The 23384-nt window shown below is 43.0% G+C and overlaps 1 protein-coding gene across 1 annotated transcript in view; it reads left to right on the top strand.

Moving 5' to 3' along the window:
- The window catches only part of DAPK2 (death associated protein kinase 2), a 144473-nt gene extending 129459 nt beyond the window's left edge, over positions 1-15014 (top strand). Inside the window, exons 11-12 of the mRNA XM_073619163.1 lie at positions 10336-10419; positions 12924-15014. Of these exons, the coding sequence (XP_073475264.1) occupies positions 10336-10419; positions 12924-13004 (165 nt within the window). The 3' untranslated portion in view covers positions 13005-15014. The remainder of the gene's footprint in view (positions 1-10335; positions 10420-12923) is intronic.
- Positions 15015-23384: the final 8370 nt, after the last annotated feature.

Genomic DNA, 23384 nt, shown 5'->3' with positions numbered 1-23384 from the left:
ACAATCTGAGATTAGGAGCACTCCCTTAATTGGGGGGAGGGGGGGTCACGGGGGTAAACGATTTTTCGTGGGCAATGGTTGGTGTTAGCGCTTCAATCATCACGGCACCATGCTTGATATGGTGTCAGGGTGATTGAAGCGCATTGTATCTAATATTACATTGTAGTGATAAATTAAATAGCTCACCATAATGCAGAATCAGTGGGAGCCCTGAACGTGTCACTTGCCACTGTTGCCTGTCACCAGATGCGGAATGTCACTTGCCATGCCATCTGCTACCTTGCCTGTCACCAGATGCGGAATGTCACTTGCCACGTCACCTGCCACATCACCTGCCACATCACCTGCCACGCTGCCTGCCACAAGATGCGGAATGTCACTTGCCACGCCGCCTGCCACAAGATGTGGATTGTCACTTGCCATGCTCCCTGTCACCAGATGTGGATTGTCACTTGCCACACCCCCTGCCACAAGATGTGGATTGTCACTTGCCATGTCACCTACCACAAGATGTGGATTGTCACTTGCCACATCACCTGCTACGCTGCCTACCACAAGATGTGGATTGTCACTTGCCATGCTGCCTGCCACCAGATGTGGATTGTCACTTGCCACGCCACCTGCCACACTCCCTGCCACAAGATGTGGATTGTCACTTGCCACGTCACCTGCCACGTTGCCTGCCATAAGATGTGGATTGTCACTTGCCACGTCACCTGCCACCAGATGTGGATTGTCACTTGCCACGTCACCTGCCACCAGATGTGGATTTTCACCTGCCACGCTGCCTGCCACAAGATGTGGATTGTCACTTGCCACGTTACCTGCCACAAGATGTGGATTGTCACTTGCCACGTCGCCTGCTACCAGATGTTGATTGTCACTTGCCACGCCACCTGCCATGTTGCCTGTCACTAGATGCGGAGTGTCACTTGCCACACTGCCTGCCACCACTGCATTGGCGGCAGCACTGGTCCATTTAACTGGGTTCCGAATGAAGGCAGGAGAGCGGTGATGCATGGCAGGTAGTGAGAGATGATGTCATCTCTCTGCTCCCCACCGCACCTCCGACGCTGAGGCTGACAGAACACCGGCTGTGAGGGCGGAAGAGCGGTGATGCGGAGGGGCGGAGAGAGATGTCCTCATCTCTGCTTGCCCGCTCGCTCCTTCCATCCATCGCTCTCTTATGCCGCTCGCCCACCCAAGTGTCTCATGCTGGCCATCCGCACCCGTGGCCTGGCTGCAGAAAGGCCGTGGCCCAGGGGTTGACGGCCCCTGGACTACAAAACCATCGCCAAGCAGCTTAGTGAGAGGGTGACAACAGTTGGTGTGATTATGCGCAAATGGAAGAAACACAAAATAACTGTCAATCTCCCTCGGTCTGGGGCTCCATGCAAGATCTCACCTTGTGAAGTTTCAATGACCATGAGAACGTGAGGAATCAGCCCAGAACTACACAGGAGAATCTTGTCAATGATCTCAAGGCAGCTGGGACCATAGTCACCAGGAAAACAATTGATAACATACTACACCGTGAAGGACTGAAATCCTGCAGCTCCCACAAGGTCCCCTTGCTCAAGAAAGCACATGTACAGGCCCGTCTGAAATTGCTAATGAATGTCTGAATGATTCAGAGGAGAACTGGGTGAAAGTGTTGTGGTCAGATGAGACCAAAATAAAGCTCTTTGACACCAACTCAATTCACCATGTTTGGAGGAGGAATGCTGCCTATGACCCCAAAAACGCCATCTCCACCGTCAAACATGGAGGTGGAAACATTCTGCTTTGGGGGTGTTTTTCTGCTAAGGGAACAGGACAACTTCACCGCATCAAAGGGACGATGGATGGGGCCATGTACTGTCAAATCTTGGGTGAGAACCTCCTTCCCTCAGCCAGGGCATTGAAAATGGGTCGTGGATGGGCATTCCAGCATGACAATGACCCAAAACACATGGCCAAGGCTACAAAGGAGTGGCTCAAAAAGAAGCACAATAAGGTCCTGGAGTGGCCTAGCCAGTCTTCAGACCTTAATCCCATAGAAAATATGTGGAAGGAGCTGAAGGTTCGAGTTACCAAACGTTAGCCTCAAAACCTAAATGACTTGGAGAGGATCTGCAAAGAGGAGTGGGACAAAACCTCTCCTAAGATGTGTGCAAACCCGGTGGCCAGCTACAAAAAAAGTCTGTTCTCTGTGATTGCCAACAAGGGTTTTTGCCACCAAGTACTAAGTCATGTTTTGCAAAGGGGTCAAATACTTATTTTACTCATTAAAATGCAAATCAATTTATAATTTTGAAATGCGTTTTTCTGGATTTTTCGTTGTTATTCTATCTCTCACTGTTAAAATAAACCTACCATTAAAATTATAGACTGATCATTTCTTTGTCAGTGGGCAAACATACAAAATCAGCAGAGGATCAAATACTTTTTTCCCTCACTGTATTTATATTTAGACACGCTAGGTCTACAAAAGATCTGGGGCTAGAGCTTATAGGAGCAAAGTAAAGAAAGTCATACGCTTGGGCAGGCATACACATGTATATAATATGCGGCTGTGGACATGGTACAGGACAGAGGCTGGGGACATGGTACAGGACAGAGGCTGGGGACATGGTACAGGACAGAGGCTGGGGACATGGTACAGGACAGAGACTGGGGACATGGTACAGGACAGAGGCTGGGGATATGGTACAGGACAGAGGCTGGGGACATGGTACAGGACAGAGACTGGGGACATGGTACAGGACAGAGACTGGGGACATGGTACAGGACAGAGGCTGGTGATATGGTACAGGACAGAGGCTGGGGATATGGTACAGGACAGAGACTGAGGGCATGGTACAGGACAGAGGCTGTGGACATGGTACAGGACAGAGGCTGTGGACATGGTACAGGACAGAGACTGGGGACATGGTACAGGACAGAGGCTGGGGATATGGTACAGAACAGAGGCTGGGGATATGGTACAGGACAGAGACTGTGGACATGGTACAGGACAGAGGCTGGGGACATGGTACAGGACAGAGGCTGGGGACATGGTACAGGACAGAGGCTGTGGACATGGTACAGGACAGAGACTTTGGACATGGTACAGGACAGAAGCTGGGGACGTGGTACAGGACAGCGGCTGGGGACGTGGTACAGGACAGAGGCAGTGGACATGGTACAGGACAGAGGCTGGGGACATGGTACAGGACAGAGGCTGGGGACATGACACAGGACAGAGGCTGTGGATATGGTACAGGACAGAGGCTATGGACATGGTACAGGACAGAGGCTGTGGACATGGTACAGGACAGAGGCTGTGGACATGGTACAGGACAGAGGCTGTGGACATGGTACAGGACAGAGGCTGAGGACATGGTACAGGACAGAGGCTGTGGACATAGTACAGGACAGAGGCTGGAGACATGGTACAGGACAGAGGCTGGTGAAATGATTCAGGACAGAGGCTGGGGACATGGTACAGGACAGAGGCTGTGGATATGGTACAGGACAGAGGCTGTGGATATGGTACAGGACAGAGGCTGTGGATATGGTACAGGACAGAGGCGGTGGACATGGTACACACAGAGGCTGTGGACATGGTACAGGACAGAGGCTGTGGACATGGTACAGATGTCAGAGGCTGTGGAGGGGTCTTACCGGGCTGTGATGAGAGGCACGCACCACCGCCAAGATCTCAAAGAGTGCCACTGCTACCCTACATTTAAAAATGACACCACCCGGTGCTATTACGTCACTGTGCATGCGCCTACCTGTCCAAAACTGACCGAACATGTAAGGGGTTGCCCGAGCGGCAGTGGCGCATGCGCAGTTGACATGCCGACCCGGGCCAGCAGCCAATATTTTTTACAGGCGCCGCTGCCCTCAAAGCGGCCCCAGGGCAGGCGGCCCTGTATGCTGGTAGGCAAGTCCGGCCCTGGGTGGCAGTAAGCACCGCTGCACCCGGTAACAGGGCCGTAGATAATCTTTTGTTCTGGGGGGGTTCAGCAGCAGGTTCTAAGTAAAAGTCTTTTTAAATGAAACAAATTGCGCCACATTCATAAAGACTGTAAAAGCAAAAACTATGTGTTGCTCATAGTAAGCAATAAGATCCTTAATTCTTTTTTCTCAGATCCTCTTGAAAATTGAACCTGATTTCAGTTTTGCCTTCCTCCAGTTTTTATGAACGTTGCCCAATGATGTTGGCCATTGTCCAGTCTAATGCTGGCCATACACTATACGAAAAATCGGCCGAAAAATCGTTCGTATGGACACTTCGTTCGTTTTTCGGCAAGTTAGTGGGTACAAATCGATAATCGTTTGTGACGTTTTTGTGGAAAAAAAACGAACGGCATGTTTGGAAAATTTCTGCCGAACGTACGATAAATTGCAAGGTTAATGTGTTTCCCGTCCGAACTGCCTGCACTAGGTATATGTAAAAAAACGAACACAAAATTATTTATTCATGTCCACTGAACAGATTATCGGACATTATATGATGGCACGATCGTTTGCGGTCACGGTCGAACGTTCGTTTTTCGAAAATGGGTTCGGCCGATTTTCTGTATAGTGTATGGCCAGCATAAGGCCTGGTACACACTGTCAACTTGTTTTCATTTAGCCCGGCGGGCTGAGCGAAAAAAAAAAACTGACAGATCACTGTACTAAAACACGCAGTGTTAGTACAGCAATCTCCCCCGCTGTGCTATTGTGTTCTGACAGGGAATGGCCCCTCCTAGCAGAACACGGCAGTCAGTGCTCTCAGCCATTGAACTGCCTATCACAAGGTGGTGCACTGTAATAGCCAATCTTACTGGGCAGGTGCAAAGGGCACCATCTTGTGGAAGGCAGAAAACTCACAGTTTTTTGTTACCCAGCATACCAGGCAAGAGAAGTGGTACTGTGCATAAATATAAAACATACCTCTCAACTTTTGAAGTTGACAATGAGCGGTAAGCCAGGGAGATAAAGACCACCATAAAGTGGGTATGGCCTAACATGATAGTGGGAGGTGCTTAAGAGACTACAGATGGATTACAGGAGATAACCAGAGACAGCGGATGGACTACAGAAGATAACCAGAGACTGGGGATGGACTACAGGAGATAACCAGAGACTGTGGATGGATTACAGGAGATAATCAGATTGCGGATGGACTGCAGGAGATAATCAGAGACTGCAGATGGACTACAGGCTATAATCAGAGACTGTGGATGAACAACAGGAGATAACCAGAGACTGCGGATGGACTACAGGAGATAATGAGAGACTGCAGATGGACTACAGATGATAATCAGAGACTGCGGTTGGACTACAGGAGATAATCAGAGACTGCGAGTGGACTACCCTTATCTTAGGGTCCCTACTCCCCTCTTACATCAGTGACCCCCTGCGGATTCTTTTCAGCAGATGACAGGTCAGTCTGACTGTGGCGTGAAGCTGTCATGCACTGACCTTAACTTTCTGGTGCATTTCAGGGCACTGAGGGTAGGAATTGGTCTTCTTCTCCTCCCACTCCTTGCAGTACATTTTACATTGTGAAAAGGCTCCTTTATGTCACCGAGCCCAGCTGGGAGGTCAGCGGACCGATCCGCCCCCCCACCTGAGCCGAGATGTCAGCGCACTGCACCGTCCCACCCCACCCGAGCCTAGACGAACCTAGTTGAGATGTCAGCGGACAGCCCGCCCCCCCCCATGGAGCTAAGTCGAGTTCTAAGGCGGCCTGGAGAGAAGAGGGGGGAGCAGGGAGCATGACAGCGGCTGGATCTACACAGGAGCTTGCCATTATTCCCGTCCCTTGACAATTATGGACCGGACTGGGACGAGTGCAGTCTACATCTATGCCCAGTAAGAGACTCGGGGCTATGGACCCCAGATTCGGGGCTATAACCACCGTGAAACCACCCCCTAGCGACACCACTGTTTAGACATAATAGATTTATTTTATAAAAAATGTAAGTTTAATGTCACTTTAAGCTTAGTCGGTGCAGGATAAGACTATTATTTCTACAGTGTAGGGCTTAGACCCAAATACATGAACCCTATGGTGACGTGGACCATGGTGGTGGTGAGGGAGCAGATCATCCCTTTGATAGAGGATTTTTTTTGTCACAGCTTGTAAGGGCAGCTGCCCTAAAGAAGCAATTGGCAAAGTGTAAACCTTTCCTAATCTCCTTGCTTGGATAAAAAGTCAGCTATGATATAAAATCATGGGTATTGCTGATTAAAAGAGGTGATCAGTCTTGTTCCCTAAGCTGAGTTTGCAAAGTTTCCTTATGCTATACCTCTTTAATGGGTTATTATAAAATGTCATGCCTGATGACTATGAATGCAGAAATAGGCAATGAAACCATTAACAGTGACTAATACATGTCTCACCCTGAGGGTTAATCTAATTGCTTGTAATCAGAAGTATCAGCATCACAGTTGCAATTCAGATTGCATTGTGTAGTCAATTACAGCTAGCATTACATTTCCTTATGGAAATGAAATGAATTGTAATTTAAAATCTAGCTATGCTTCTGCCTGTATATGATCTAGTCTAGAAACTAATGTCATAGCTGGCTAGGAACAGAGATAGCAGATTGTACACAAGATGTTATGTTCTGTCTAAAAGATATGGAATTGACCACAGATTGCACTATAAAAGCAGGCATAAAAGGAAATCGGTATACCGTGTAAAAGTGTGTTAATGAGAGGTGGAATGTATGAAAAATATACAATCATCCATATGGAAGTCTACAGCAGTCATCAAATAATTAATGATCATTTTGTAAGGTGCTGATGTAGGAGATCTCTTAAAGGGTATGTAAGTCTTTTCAATTATCAGAATATCCATATGAAAGAGATCAGTTAGCCATACTTAATCATTACATATCCAGGCTCTGCTTGCTACTTTGTAGTGCTACAAAGTGATTGAGCTTTACTGCTTCTGGATTTTCTCAGTCATATAATGCTTTCCCCTAGAGATTGGGCCAAGATTATGCCAGCAGTGTGGGTATATAATTATTACATAAACATGTATGCTTGGGTACTATGAGCATATGTACCGAGGAAAGATTTTTCTGCAGTCATATCATGTGTGCATGATCCTATACCATTAAAGCCTAAGTGCAGCCAAAAGGAAAAACAGAAAAATCAGCCAGTCAGGTTCCTCCACCCCAAACTCACTCATCCAGGTCTTTATGGACCCTGCTTTGTGCACTGGTCCAAATCATTTGGTGGAGGGGGGGTTATGGTGTGGGGTTGTTTTTCAGGGGTTGGGCTTGGCCCCTTAGTTCCAGTGAAGGGAACTCTTCTCTTCAATTTATTTATTGGATTTTGGAACGAAAAACAAGTGTAAACAACAGATACATCAGCCTGCCTACATCACAAGGCAAAACACAGAATTAGTAACTTAAACATAACTATTATCACCCTGAAGTAATGGAAGCTACTTCTATGACTGTATGTATTGAGCTGCTCCTATGAGCCAGAATCCAAAGGAGCCTGATCGATTATAAATGTCTGGGTGAGCAATTATCCACAGCTCCTGAATTATGTGTGATGCCCAGACAGAGCGATATGTTACTGTACGTCGCCCAGGGTTGTGAAGGCACATACCAAGACATTTTGGACAATTTCATGCTCCCAACTTTGCGGGAACAGTTTGGGGATGGCCCCTTCCTGTTCCAACATGATTGCGTACCAGTGCACAAAGCAAGGTCCATAAAGATATGGATGAGCGAGTTTGGGGTGGAGGAACTTGACTGGCCTGCATAGAGTCCTGACCTCAACCCGATAGAACACTTTTGGGATCAATTAAAGCGGAGACTGCGAGCCAGGCCTTATTGTCCACATCAGGGCCTGACCTCACAAATGCACTTCTGGAAGAATGGTCAAACATTCCCATAGACACACTCATAAACCTTGTGGACAACCTTCCCAGAAGAGCTGAAGCTGTTATAGCTGCAAAGGGTGGGCCAATTCAATATTGAACCCTACAGACTAAGACTGGGATGCCATTAATACTTTTGGTAATAAAATATATATATATATATATATATATATATATATATATATACTGTATATATATATATATATATATATATATATATATATATATATACACACACACAGTATCTCACAAGAGTGAGTACAACCCTCACAATTTTGTAAATATTTATTATATCTCATGTGACAACACTGAAGAAATGACACTTTGCTACAATGTAAAGTAGTGAGTGTACAGCTTGTATAACAGTGTAAATTTGCTGTCCCCTCAAAATAACTCAACACACAGCCATTAATGTCTAAACTGCTGGCAAGAAAAGTGAGTACACCCCTAAGTGAAAATGTCCAAATTGGACCCAAAGTGTCAATATTTTGCGTGGCCACCATTATTTTCCAGCACTACCTTAACCCTCTTGGTCTTGGGCATGGAGTTCACTAGAGCTTCACAGGTTGCCAATGGAGTCCTCTTCCACTCCTCCATGACAAAATCATGGAGCTGTTGGATGTTAGAGACCTTCCGCTCCTCCACCTTCAGTTTGAGGATGCCCCACAGATGCTCAATAGGGTTTAGGTCTGGAGACATGCTTGGCCAGTCCATCACCTTAACCCTCAGTTTCTTTAGCAAGGCAGTGGTCGTCTTGGAGCTGTGTTTGGGGTCGTTATCATATTGGAATACGGCCCTGCAGCCCAGTCTCCGAAGGGAGGGGATCATGCTCTGCTTCAGTATGTCACAGTATAAGTTGGCATTCATGGTTCCCTCAATGAACTGTAGCTCCCCTGTGCCAGCAGCACTAATGCAGCCCCAGACCATGACACTCCCACCACCATGCTTGACTGTAGGCAGACACACTTATCTTTGTACTCCTCACCTGTTTGCCGCCACACACACGCTTGACACCATCTGAACCAAATAAGTTTATCTTGGTCTTATCAGACCACAAGACATGGTTCCAGTAATCCATGTTCTTAGTCTGCTTGTCTTCAGCAAACTGTTTGCAGGTTTTCTTGTGCATCATCTTTAGAAGAGGCTTCCTTCTGGGACAACAGCCATGCAGACCAATTTGATGCAGTGTGTGGTGTATGGTCTGAGCACTGACAGGCTGACCCCCCACCCCTTCAACCTCTGCAGCAATGCTGACAGCACATATACGTCCAATTCCCAAAGACAACCTCTGGATATGACGCTGAGCACGTGCACTCCACCTTTTTGTGGCCGAGGCCTGTTCTGAGTGGAACCTGTCCTGATAAACCGCTGTATGGTCTTGGCCACTGTGCTGCAGCTCAGTTTCAGGGTCTTGGCAATCTTCTTATAGCCTATGCCATCTTTATGTAGAGCAACAATTCTTTTGTTCAGATCCTCAGGGAGTTCTTTTCCATGAGGTGCCATGTTGAACTTCCAGTGACCAATATGAGAGATTGAGAGCGATAACACCAAATTTAACACACCTGCTCCCCATTCACACCTGAAACCTTGTAAAACTAACGAGCCACGTGACACCAGGGAGGGAAAATGGCTAATTGGGCCCAATTTGGACATTTTCACTTAGGGGTGTACTCACTTTTGTAGCCAGCAGTTTAGACATTAATAGCTGTGTGTTGAGTTAGTTTGAGGGGACAGAACATTTACACTGTTATACAAGCTGTACACTCACTACTTTACATTGTAGCAAAGTGTCATTTCTTCAGTGTTGTCACATGAAAAGATAGAATAAAATATTTACAAAAATGTGAGGGGTGTATATATATATATATATATATATATATATATTTACAGTGCTGTGAAAAATATTTGCCCCCTCCCTGTTTTTTTTGGGGGGGGGGGGGGGGGTTTGCATATTTGTCACACTTAAATGATTCAGATAATCAAAAAGTCCAAAAGACCTCAGACTGTTGCTGGGCTCTGTCATCTTTGATGTGATCTCATCAGCCCCAACAAGATCAGAGCTGTTACTCAAGTGAAACTCTATAGTATTCTGCTTTGCACCACCCCACCAACTACATAAAAGGTTATTTAGGGTGGTAAAGGGGGGTGGCAGAGGAGCTGAGCCAGCACAGATAGTAATTAGAAACTCCCAGAAGAGGAGAGGACTGTAATGTCTCAGAAAGGAAGGAATAGGCTAGGCTAGGGCATTGTGTCTTCCTGGCCATGTCATGTTTTCTAGAAAGTTCAATGGTACATTGCAAGTAATTCAAAAATCAGTTATGGAAAAAACATTGCAAGTATGAATTTAAAATACTTGATTATTCTGTGCTTTTACCTGACATTTTGTTGACAGAATCTGTTTAACATTCTTCAGACTGACCAGAATTGTGCACAGTGACAGTGCATTTTGTAAGCTAATGTGAATCCCTCTTCAGCTTTCTTACAGTGTTGTATCTCTCTGCAATCACCTGAGCCGCTCCTTGAAAAAGAAAGTACTTCGTGAAGAGGACAGTAGATTGGTAAAAATATATATTCTAGTTACTGTGATTTTTGAGCTGATCTTATATTGTTGTCTTTGGACTCACATTTTGCTACACCAATCAGTGATAACATCATGACCACCCACCATAACCCATTGAGGCACAGACTCCACTAGACCTTTGAAGTTATGCTGTGGTATCTGACACCAAGTTGTCAGTAGCAGATTTTTTAAGTCGTGAAAGTTGCTAGGTGGTGCTTCCATGGATCAAACTTGTTTTTTCAGCACATCCCACAGATGCTCAATTAGATTGAGATCTGGAGAATTTGGAGGCCAAGTCAACACCTCAAACGCGTTGTATTTCTCTAACCATTCTTGAATTTGACAGATCATGCCACCTTCTTCCATTGCTCTGTGGTCCAGTTCTGATGCTCACATGTCCATTGTAGGTGCTTTTGGCATATTGCAGGTGCTTGGACAGCATGGGCACCCTGACCGGTCAATGGCTATGCAGCCCCATATGCAGCAAACTGCAATTCTCTGTGTGTTCTGACACCTTTCTATTGGAACTTTTATTAACTTTTTCAGCAATGTGAGCTACAGTAGCTCTTTTACATCGGCCAGCCTTCTCTCCCTATGCGTATAAATGAGCCTTAGCCATCAATGACCAATGACTGGTTTTCCTGCCTTGGAGCACTTTTGGTAGTCCTGATCATTGCAGACCGGGAACATTCTGCAAGAGCTGCAGTTTTGGAGTTGCTCTGACCCAGTCATCTAGCCATCACAGTGTGGCCCTATTCAAATGCAATCAAATCCTTACACTTGCCCATTTTTTATGCTTTCAACACATCAACTTCAAAGACAGCATGTTCACTTTCTGTGTAATATATCCCACCCACTTTCAGGTGCCATTGTAATGAGACAATCAGTGTTATTCACTTTATCTGTCATAACGGTAGGGCTGATCGGTGTATACTGGTTCAGTGGTCCAACTTACTGCGTAATGCTTGGATTCCTAAAGTGCAACTCCAACCAAAAGTTATTTCATAACCCATCTTCAGTGTTCTGGCTGAGGGAAGAAGGTTCTCATCCAAGATTTTACAATATGTGGCCCCATCCATTGGCCCCCCCAATGCGGCAAAGTCGGCCTGTACCTTTAGCAGAGAAAAAGCCCCAAAGCATAATTTTTCTTCCTCCAAACACAGCGAGTTCCCCTCCTCAAGAAGGCACATGTACAGTCATGCCAATGATTCAGAGAAGGATTGGGAGAAAGAGTTGTGCTCAGATGAGACCAAAATTAAGCTCTTTGGCATTAACTTGACTCGCCTTGTTTGGAGGAAGAAAAATGCTGACTATGACCCTAAAAACACCAGCCCTTCAGTCAAGCATGGAGGTGAAAACATGATACTTTGGGGCTGTTTCTCTGCTAAAAGTGCAGGCCAACTTTGCAGAATTGAGGAGCCAATGGACGGGGTCATGTATTGTGAAATCTTGGATGAGAACCTTCTTCCCTCAGCCAGTACACGGAAAATAGGTCATGAATGGGTCTTCCAGCATGACAATGACCCAAAACATACCCCCAAGGCAACCAAGGAGTGGCTCAAAAAGAAGCACATTAAGGTAATGGGGTGGCCTAGCCACCTTAATCCTATAGAAAATGTATGAAGGGAGCTGAAACTTCAAGTTGCCAAGAGACAGAAACCTTAAGGATTTAGAGAAGATCTTTAAAGAAGAGTGGACCAAAATCCCTCCTGCGATGTGTGCAAACCTGGTCACCAGCTACAAGAAACGTCTTAATTCTGTGCTTGCCAACAAGGGTTTCGTCACCAAGTACTAAGTCATATTTTGCTTGGAGGTCAAATACTTATTTTACTCACTGAACTGCTACTTAATTTACAGCATTTGTTTTATGTGTTTTTTCTGGATTTTTGGTTGATATTCGGTCTCTATCATTTAAAATACACCTATGATAAACATTATAGACCCTTCATTTCTTTGTAAGTGGGAAAACTGACAAAATCTGCAGGGGATCAAATAATTAATTTCTCCACTGTATATGTGATCTGGCGCAGAGGTGCCGCCCTGTAGCAGTAAAACCACTATAGGGCGAACTTAAAGTGTTAATGGATTTGCATATTAAGAATACAGTAGATATCATATATGGATAGAGAACTGACACCATTAGATCAGACTGTGAGCCAGGCAACCAGCACCTTCAGAAGGTGGTCAACAATTCTTCCAGTAAATGTTATGTGGCATAGGCAATACAAGAAATTGTAATAAATTTTATAAGCTCTTTTTTTTGTTCACAGTCACAGTTTTTTGTAAAAGTATTTTTCTAGTAATTTTGCCAAGTTACAGTTGTTTTTATATTTTTAATGAGCAATTATGAAGGAAAGACACCCACAGAACTTCTGGTCTATTCACAAGCCTTTCACTGAGTATTGAACACTTTTTTTATTCTGTCTTCAAACATCCCTGATGAAGATAGATCAGCACAGAAATGTTCCCTAGGTACACATACATTTATTTCCTTTATTTCAGAGGAACTGTGAAAGTGATGTAGAAGATGAAACAGCAAGACGAAAAGTAGTACGACCAAGAAGAAGAAGCAGCATCTCCTGAATACTTTTCATGCTGAGCAGGAGTAAACAGGATGAAGGTCACCTCATCTTCTCTGAAGGTCAAAGAGCGTTGTAGGTGGTAGAGCTGGAGGGATGCTGTGCATTCTGGCGAGGCCGGTTACATTGCCTATACTCACACTGTTCGTGCAGGATTTACTTCTACTTGGAAACATTGTGACTCTTACATAACTACACGGTTTTTCTGTATTTAAAATATATAACATTCAGCAAAATCGTCACAGACTCATTTAAACAGAATGGTACACAAATACCAACCTACTATGTATCTGCTCTTACTAAACTGATTGCTTGTTGATGTTCATTATATTATTTTAAAATCCTATTTAAATATGGGGTTGATTTAGTAAAAGCAAACAGGCTGTTCACTTCACAAGGGAAGATTCAATTTGCAAGGGAATTTGCCCCAGAACTTATTGAATGAGGTAAAGTTTCACTTTGCAAAGAATACCCAATCACGATCAAGGTGGAAAAAAAAGCATTTTTTTTTCTTGCACGTGATTGGATGATAGAAGTCAGCAGAGCTTCACCTCATTAACAAAGCTCTGGAGCAAATTCCCATGCAAAGTGCAATGGCTCTTGCAAAGTGAACAGCCTATTTGCCTTTCATAAATCAACCCCATGCTGTCAGTGGACTGTGTTATTATCATATCAGGAAACTGGAACACCTTGGGTTGATTTAGTAAAGGCAAACAGGCCATTCACTTTGAAAGGGAATTTTTACCTGGTTTAGTGAGTGAGGTAAAGCACTAAAGCTCTGCTGACTTTCATTGTCCAATCATGTGCAAACCAAATACTGTTTTGTTTTAATTCTCCTTGCAAGTGATTGGATATTCTTTACATAGTGAATTTTGACCACGTTTGCTAAGCTAAGAGAAAAATCCCTTGAAAAGGGAACAGCCTTTTTTGTCTTTGGTAAATCACCCCCTTGTCACTCTTTATTATTATGTATCAACATTACCTTCCTTGCAGACTTACATGAAAATGGGCAAGATGCTGTACCAGGTATCTTACTGCAACAAATAGTATTCCTTTGAAGTAGCTGAAAGATGCATGTTCTGAAAGACTGCCTTTACATTAGTCACTAGTCTCCTATAACACTGACTGCATTGAAAATGCTACAAATTCTGTGTTAATACATATTTTTTATTCACTTATGTTACGAGATTTGAAAGCCAGCTGGCTCTTGGACAAGGATTACATAGAACTAGGCTAGCACAGGAGCAATTAGAGGCACTTTGTGAATTGGCAGCACCCACTGCACACAGATTTCCCAGCGCAATCCCAGTACACATAGTGTGAACATACTCACCATTTGTTAATCACACAATTCTTTATCTAAAATTATATACTGCCCTGTGATGATGTCACACACAGATCACCATCAATGTGCCTACTATAGTCACTATGAGGAATGCTATTAAGTAGGTTGCAGAACAGTATTTTTCTATAACATATTATAAATGTAGTTGATACAGTAAATGATCACTGCAGTAATAAATTATTACCAAGTGAGTGAAAGGCCAAAACAGTTTGGCAGTAAAGTCGTTTCAATGACATCGATATATCTTTACTCAGATATGATAATACATAGATAAGATATTTCCATGGGTTATTTCCACATTCATGGTCATTTCTACATAGAAAACTTAAAAAAGTTGGGCTTTCATAATACAACGATTACTGAATTAAAAGGAAGATAATGAAAAAGTATAGAGATAAGAAAATCCAGTTCAGTTTTACAAGTCAGGTGCATTGACAACACAAGGGAATTTTTATTGTCACATCTTCTTAGCAGGGAATGAAAGTCAAAAGCATGATTTTGCACACCTGAAGAAAACAAGTTTGTCATTACCTGTTTGAATGTGTATGTGTTCATGTACCCATGTAGTGCATTTACCTATGTAGTTTATTGAGTGATGGTAACCTTTATGTTTTTATTTTTCTTAAGATATACCTGCATTTTCAATAAAATTTTGTACTTGTTCCTTTAGCTTGTGAAAAAACTTGTATATTGCAGTTTTTTCAAGAGTGCTGGGGAAAGAAAAAATGTATAATTTTCAATGAAAGTGCAGCTACATAACATAACGCTACATTCACAATATATATATATATATATATATATATATATATATATATATATATATATAGATCTATATATAGATCTATATCTATCTATCTATAGATAGATAGATATACACATATAGATATATATATATACACACAGTATCTCACATTTTTGTAAATATTTTATTATACCTTTTCATGTGACAACACTGAAGAAATGACACGTTGCTACAATGTAAAGTAGTGAGTGTACAGCTTGTATAACAGTGTCTGTCCCCTCAAAAAAACTCAACACACAACCATTAATGTCTTTAACCTCTGGAAACAAAAGTGAGTACACCCCTAAGTGAAAATGTCCAATTTGGGCCCAAAGTGTCAATATTTTGTGTGGCCTCCAATATTTTCCAGCTCTGCCTTAACCATCTTGGGCATGGAGTTCATCAGAGCGTCACAGGTTGCCACTGGAGTCCTCTTCCACTCCTCCATGACGACATCACGGAGCTGGTGGATGTTAGAGACCTTGCGCTCCTTCACCTTCCATTTGAGGATGTCCCACAGATGCTCAATAGGGTTTAGGTCTGGACACATGCTTGGCCAGTCCATCACCTTTACCCTCAGCTTCTCTAGCAAGGCAGTATTCGTCTCGAAGGTGTGTTTGGGGTCGTTATCATGTTGGAATACCGCCCTGTGGCCAAGGGAGGGGATCATGCTCTGCTTCAGTATGTCACAGTACATGTTGGCATTCATGGTTCCCTCAGTGAACTGTAGCTCCCCAGTGCCGGCAACACTCATGCGGCCCCAGATCATGACACTCCCACTACCATGCTTGACCTGAGGCAAGACACACTTGTCTTTGTACTCCTCATCTGGCCGCCGCCACACACGCTTGACAACATCTGAACCAAATAAGTTTATTTTGGTCTCGTCAGACCACAGGACATGGTTACAGTAATCCAGGTCCTTAGTCTGCTTGTCTTCAGCAAACTGTTCTGCAGGCTTTCTTGTACATCATCTTTAGAAGAGGCTTCCTTCTGGGACGACTGCCATGCAGACCAATTCTATGCAGTGTGCGGCTTATGGTCTGAGCACTGACATGCTGACCCCCCACTCCTTCAACCTCTGCAGCAATGCTGGTTGCACTCATACATCTATTTTCCAAAGACAACCTCTGGATATGACGCTGAGCATGTGCACTCAACTTCTTTGGTCGATCATGGCGAGGCCTGTTCTGAGTGGAACCTGTCCTGTTAAACTGCTGTATGGTCTTGGCCACCGTGCTGCAGCTCAGTTTCAGGGTCTTGGCAATCTTCTTATAGCCTAGGCCATCTTTATGTAGAGCAAAAAAAAAATTTTTCAGATCCTCAGAGAGTTCTTTTCCATGAGGTGCCATGTTGAACTTCCAGTGACCAGTATGAGAGAGTGAGAGCGATAACACCAAATTTAACACACCTGCTCCCCGTTCACACCTGAGACCTTGTAACACTAACAAGTCACATGACACCGGGGAGGGAAAATGGCTAATTGGGCCCAATTTGGACATTTTCATTTAGGGGTGTACTCACTTTTGTTGCCAGCGGTTTAGACATTAATGGCCGTGTGTTGAGTTTTTTTGAGGGGACAGCAAATTTACACTGTTATACAGTGTATTTTCGTCCCCACTGTATATATAGATATATATATATCTATATATACAGTCAGGTCCATAAAAATTGGGACATCGACACAATTCTAATCTTTTTGACTCTATACACCACCACAATGGATTTGAAATGAAACTAACAAGATGTGCTTTAACTGCAGACTTTCAGCTTTAATTTGAGGGTATTTACATCCAAATCTGGTGAACGGTGTAGGAATTACAACAGTTTGTATATGTGCCTCCCACTTTTTAAGGGACCAAAAGTAATGGGACAATTGTCTGCTCAGCTGTTCCATGGCCAGGTGTGTGTTATTCCCTCATTATCCCATGTATAAGGAGCAGATAAAAGGTCCAGAGTTAATTTCAAGTGTGCTATTTGCATTTGGAATCTGTTGCTGTCAACTCTCAATATGAGATCCAAAGAGCTGTCACTATTAGTGAAGCAAGCCATCATTAGGCTGAAAAAACAAAACAAACCCTTTAGAGATATGGCAAAAACATTAGGTGTGGCCAAATCAACTGTTTGGAACATCCTTAAAAATAAAGAACGCAGCGGTGAGCTCAGCAACGCCAAAAGACCCGGAAGACTACGGAAAACAACTGTGGTGGATGACCGAAGAATTCTTTCCCTGGTGAAGAAAACACCCTTCACAACAGTTGGTCAGATCAAGAACACTCTCCAGGAGGTAGGTGTATGTGTGTCAAAGTCAACAATCAAGAGAAGACTTCACCAGAGTGAATACAGAGGGTTCACCACAAGATGTAAACCATTGGTGAGCCTCAAAAAGCAGGAAGACCAGATTAGAGTTTGCCAAACAACATCTAAAAAAGTCTTCACAGTTCTGGAACAACATCCTATGGACAGATGAGACCAAGATCAACTTGCACCAGAGTGATGGGAAGAGAAGAGTATGGAGAAGGAAAGGAACTGCTCATGATCCAAAGCATACCACCTCATCAATGAAGCATGGTGGCGGTAGTGTCATGGCGTGGGCATGCATGGCTGCCAATGGAACTGGTTCTCTTGTATTTATTGATGATGTGACTGCTGACAAAAGCAGCAGGATGAATTCTGAAGTGTTTTGGGCAATATTATCTGCTCATATTCAACAAAATGCTTCAGAACTCATTGGACGGCGCTTCACAGTGCAGATGGACAATGACCCGAAGCATACTGCGAAAGCAACCAAAGAGTTTTTTAAGGGAAAGAAGTTGAATGTTATGCAATGGCCAAGTCAATCACCTGACCTGAATTCGATTGAGCATGCATTTCACTTGCTGAAGACAAAACTGAAGGGAAAATGCCCCAAGAACAAGCAGGAACTGAAGACAGTTGCAGTAGAGGCCTGGCAGAGCATCACCAGGGATGAAACCCAACGTCTGGTGATGTCTATGCATTCCAGACTTCAGGCTGTAATTGACTATAAAGGATTTGCAACCAAGTATTAAAAAGTGAAAGTTTGATGGATGATTGTTAATTTGTCCCATTACTTTTGGTCCCTTAAAAAGAGGGAGACACATATACAAACTGTTGTAATTCCTACACCGTTTGGATGTAAATACCCTCAAATTAAAGCTTAAAGTCTGCAGTTAAAGCACATCTTGTTTGTTTCATTTCAAATCCATTGTGGTGGTGTATAGAGCCAAAAAGATTAGAATTGTGTCGATGTCCCAATATTTATGGACCTGACTGTATACTGTATATGTGGTTTTATTGTGTATCAACAAGTGTGCACTTTAGACACAATTTTAGACATGCTTACATTTAAATGTATAACAGCCAATACACATTACTTTGAGCATTTATCTACTAGAGCCTGCATAATTATTTAAGCTGGCCCTACACTATGCAAATTTTAGGTGCTTCCCAGTTCGCCACCCTCTCATATGACATCCTTCGATTGAAATATCGAAAGAGCTGGACTGGAATTTATCGGCTGAACAGCGGCTGCTTCCACTCAAATGCAGGCGGTGTTCTGGTGTACACGGAGATTCGTCTATCCATGCTGTATAGGGTAGATGGAGGAATCTGTTGATTTTTTTTGTTCAGCCTGCAGGATAAATGAAAAGAATCCAACTGTACGGCCAGCTTTAGTTGTCCTGCATAGCTCCCCATTAACCTAAAAAGTGCACAGGATTAGGAAAAGGTCAACCAGATGTCTCATGGTCAGTGTGTAGTCTGCAATTGCCTGCTCTCCTTACTTCCTTACTGATTTGTATGCCTGATTTGTCATCTTTTTTTCCACTAGAGAAAAATTGCTTGGCTGCATCCTATGCTTTCATACACTGTAGCTGAAAAGCTGATCCATACATTTGTGTTCTCCCGACTTGACTACTGCAATGCTCTACTCGCTGGTGTACCTAAATCCACAATTAATCAACATGTTCAAAATTCTACAGCCAGAATCCTGACAGGGTCTGGTACAAGTGATCATATTACCCCTATCCTGGAGTCCTTGCACTGGTTACCCATCAGGTTTCGCACGGACTTTAATATCCTCTTGCTCATCTATAAGGCTCTTCATGGCTTGGCACCCCATTATCTCTCTGAACTCGTCTTCTCTAAACTCATTTAAATCAAATTTAAAAACATTTTTCTTTAGACAAGCTTTCATTTAATTGTCCCTTCTTCTTTATGTTATCCTGTGTATTCCTTGTGTTTTCCTTGTAAAGCGCTTTGAGAAGCCACCTTTAAAGGCTATATATAAAATAACGTTTATGTTTATTATTATTATTATTGAATGGGTGCCTATCATACTTTGTAGCTAAGATGGAGATGGGGAGAGCAAGGAGTGGACCATACAGCGACCATCAGATACAGTACCTGGCCTCCTTTTCCCTAATACAAGTAAAGCTAAGTCATAGCTACATCATCACTTTAAGAAATGGCAGAAAGCTTCATCTAGGTTAAAATAGAATAGCCACAATCTTGTGGTTTACATATCCATCACGTAATATATGTAATATTTTCATTTGAAGGGTTTAGGTTCTCGTTTTAAAGAGATCAGTGAATGACAATTTGGCATTGTTTTCAGAAAGTGGAACTCTTTAGTATAGTACCTGGGTGTGGTATTGGATGCTAGCCTACTATTATAATGCATGTAAAGCTTCCAGTTTTCACATGGAGAAAGATCACAAAGAGGTAATGTCTGTGATGTAAAAGAAAACAATAAACCCAATGTTTAATTTTATTAATGTAATTTTGTGGCTTGCCTGTCTAGATATGTAAGCAGTATGAATCATAATTTTTTTTAAAGCTCCTGCACCTACCTGGTCTTACTATGTGCATATAGGAGCCTGCGAAACATGTACAGTGAATGACAGATCTTCCCTCGCCAAACAAACAGCAAGGATAGGAAGAGGGAGATTGAAAATTTAAAGCATATGTAAATCCAAGAACAAATATGACAGTTTACCAGCATAGTGCGGTAGGTCAAATCCAGCAAATATATTAAAAACCATAAGAAATGCACCCACAGAAGTTAAAGTGACAGATGGATGGTGGAATACCACTGGGTCATTGCACTGTGAGGAAGCAAACAATCCCTGATAGGGATACCCATTCTTTGGCTGAAAGCATAGATCCAGTGATAGCGGAGTGCCAAGACCGCTGCAAGATGGTTAGGACCGCCAACAAGCCGTGAGATCAAGATCCACTCTCCTCTGACGTTATCCTCAGACATCTTTACCAAGAATTATGATTCCCTGATGGGGTGGGCCTTTAAAGGCTCAAAAGAATGTTTGTTATTCTTGTTAAAATGTATACATTTTATTAAAAGGTACAATAAAATTGGGTACACAAAACAATATTAAAATTCCATATACTGTAGTAGAGCGAACACAGATTCATCTCTACTATATAGCTTTCTATATGGAATTTTAATATTGTTTTGTGTACCAAATTTTATTGTACCTTTAATAAAATGTATACATTTTAACAAGAATAACAAACACTCTTTTGCCCCTTTAAAGTCATCATAATTCTTGATAAAGATTGCAATAAAGGGATGTGGCCAACACAACAGGAAAACCTCTAAACCATACCTTACCCTCAGACATGTGCCTCTTCCTCAGCCTAACTTTAGGGCTACCCACACACAGTAGTAAGTGGACCAGGGGCCAGCCAGGGACAGATTTATAGTGGACTGACAAGGAAAGACTAGTAACACTGCCGTCCACATGCCAGAAAATCGAGGTCTGTCATTAATAGGACATGTAAAAAAGGTTATAAGAATTAATATGTTCTTTATGATTTGATGAATGATACATACAGTTTATGGATTGATATCTCAGATTTTTTGATCATCACTATTTATGATTCTTACCCCTTATCATTATGAAAATATACCAGTTTATATTGGTTTCATATTACTATTGTGTCTTATAAGCATACCTTCTTAACATTCTTATAAGCATACAGTGCCTTCTAAACATAATATAATGCTTTTAACACGTCTTATTTATGACAGCCATCAATTTTGTGGCATGTGGGCAGTGGTGTTATTAGTCATTCCACTATGAGTCTGCTCCTGACCAGCCCCTGGTCCACCTAATCTATATGGGTAGCCTTAAAGTTAGGCTAAACAAGAGGTGAGACACTTTAACCACTTGACCACTGGGCACTTAAACCCCTTTCCTAACCAGACCAATTTTCAGCTTTCAGTGCTCTGACATTTTGAATGACAATTAGTCAGGCAACATGCTACCCATATGAATTTTTTTCCTTTTTTTCACACAAATAGAGCTTTCTTTTGGTGGTATTTGATCACCACTGGGTTTTTAATTTTTTTGAGCTATAAATTAAAAAAGACTGAACATTTTGTAAAAAAAATGCATTTTTCTTTGTTTCGGGTTTAAAATTTAGCAAATTAGTCTTTTTTTTCATAAATTTTGGCCAAAATTTATAGTGCCACATATCTTTGGTAAAAATAACCCAAATCAGCGTATATTATTTGGTCTGTATGAAAGTTATAGAGTCTACAAGCTATGGTGCCAATCACTGAAAATTGATCTCACCTGAGCACACCTGATTTACTGACTGTCTTGAGACACTAACAAGCCAGGATAGTACCCCCCAAATGACCCCTTTTTGGAAAGTAGACAATCCAAGGTTTTTAGTAAGAGGCATTGTAACTTTTTTGAAGTTGTCATTTTTTCCCACAACTCTTTGCAACATGAATATTTTATTAAAGTTTTTTTTTTCACAGAATTGTCATATTAACAGGTTATTTCTCTCACACATCATATGCATACCACAAATTATACCCCAAAACACATTCTACTACTCCTCCTGAGTATGGCGATACCACATGTGTGAGACTTTTACACAGTGTGGCCACATACAGAGGTCCAACATGCAGGGAGCAACATCAGGTGTCCTAGGGACATAAATTACACATTTCATTTTTCGAATATCTCTTACACTTTTGAAGGCCCTGGAGCACCATGACAATGGAAACGTCCACAAAATGACCCCCATTTTGGAAAGTAAACACCCCAATGTATATTCTGTAAGGCATAATGAGTCTCTTGAACATGTCATTTTTTTCCACAAGTTTTTGGAAATGTGGAAAGAAAATGAAAATGCATTTTTTTTACAGAAAGTTGTCCATTTATAAGATATTTCTAACACATAGCATGTACATAGCAAAAATTACACCCCAATATTTATTCTGCTACTCCTCCTGAGTATGGCAATACCACATGTGGGAGACTTTTCCACAGCCTGGCCACATACAGAGGCCCAACATGCAGGGAGCACCATCAGGGACATACATTTCAAATCTAATTTGACTACCTATTACACTTTTGTGATTCACTGATGGGCACTGTAGTGGCAAGGATGCGGCATGGATGAGAACTGATGTGTCATGGATGTGGCATGGATGAGCACTGATGTGGCACGGATGAGCACTGATGTGGTATGGCTGTGGCAAGGATGAGCACTGCTGTGGCATGGAAGAGCACAGATGAGGCATGGATGAACATGAATGAGCCATGGATGGGCATGGATGAGCCAGGGATAGATGGAGCATGGATGAGCATGGATTGAGCATGGATGAGCCAGGGATAGATGGAGCATGGATGAGCACGGATGAGGCAGGGATGAATGGAGCATGGATGAGCCAGGGATGGATGAGCACAGAGTGAGCATGGATGAGCCAGGGATGGATGGAGCATGGATGAGCAGGGATGAGGCAGAGATGAATGGAGCATGGATGAGCCAGGCATGGATGAGCACGGATTGAGCATGGATGAGCCAGGGATGGATGGAGCATGGATGAGCACGGATGAGCCAGGGATGGATGAGCATGGATGGATGGAGTATAGATGGGCACATATGGAGCATGTATGAGCACATGTGAAGCGCATGGATGGGCACATGTGGAGCATGGATGAGCCAGGTATGTAGCATGGATGGGCACAGATCAGCACTGTGGGCACTCCATAGACAACCCACAGCGCTGCTGCACCCGGCTACCTCCTTTCCTCGCACACTGTACTGATTGGTGTGAGGAGAGGGGAGGAGCTGCACCGGACAAGCTCCAGTTTGTTGACAAGTGATTGTTCCGTCATTGGATGGAGCGATCACATGGTAAAGGGCCGCTGTCATTAGCCCTTTACCCCATTCTGTGACGCGCCGGGCCCGGAGGACCC

The sequence above is a fragment of the Aquarana catesbeiana genome, linkage group LG03 (genome assembly GCF_042186555.1).
Source record: "Aquarana catesbeiana isolate 2022-GZ linkage group LG03, ASM4218655v1, whole genome shotgun sequence".
NCBI lineage: Eukaryota > Metazoa > Chordata > Amphibia > Anura > Ranidae > Aquarana > Aquarana catesbeiana.
The sequence above is the reverse complement of the archived record's forward strand: the minus strand, read 5'-3'. Positions and strand labels throughout refer to the sequence as shown.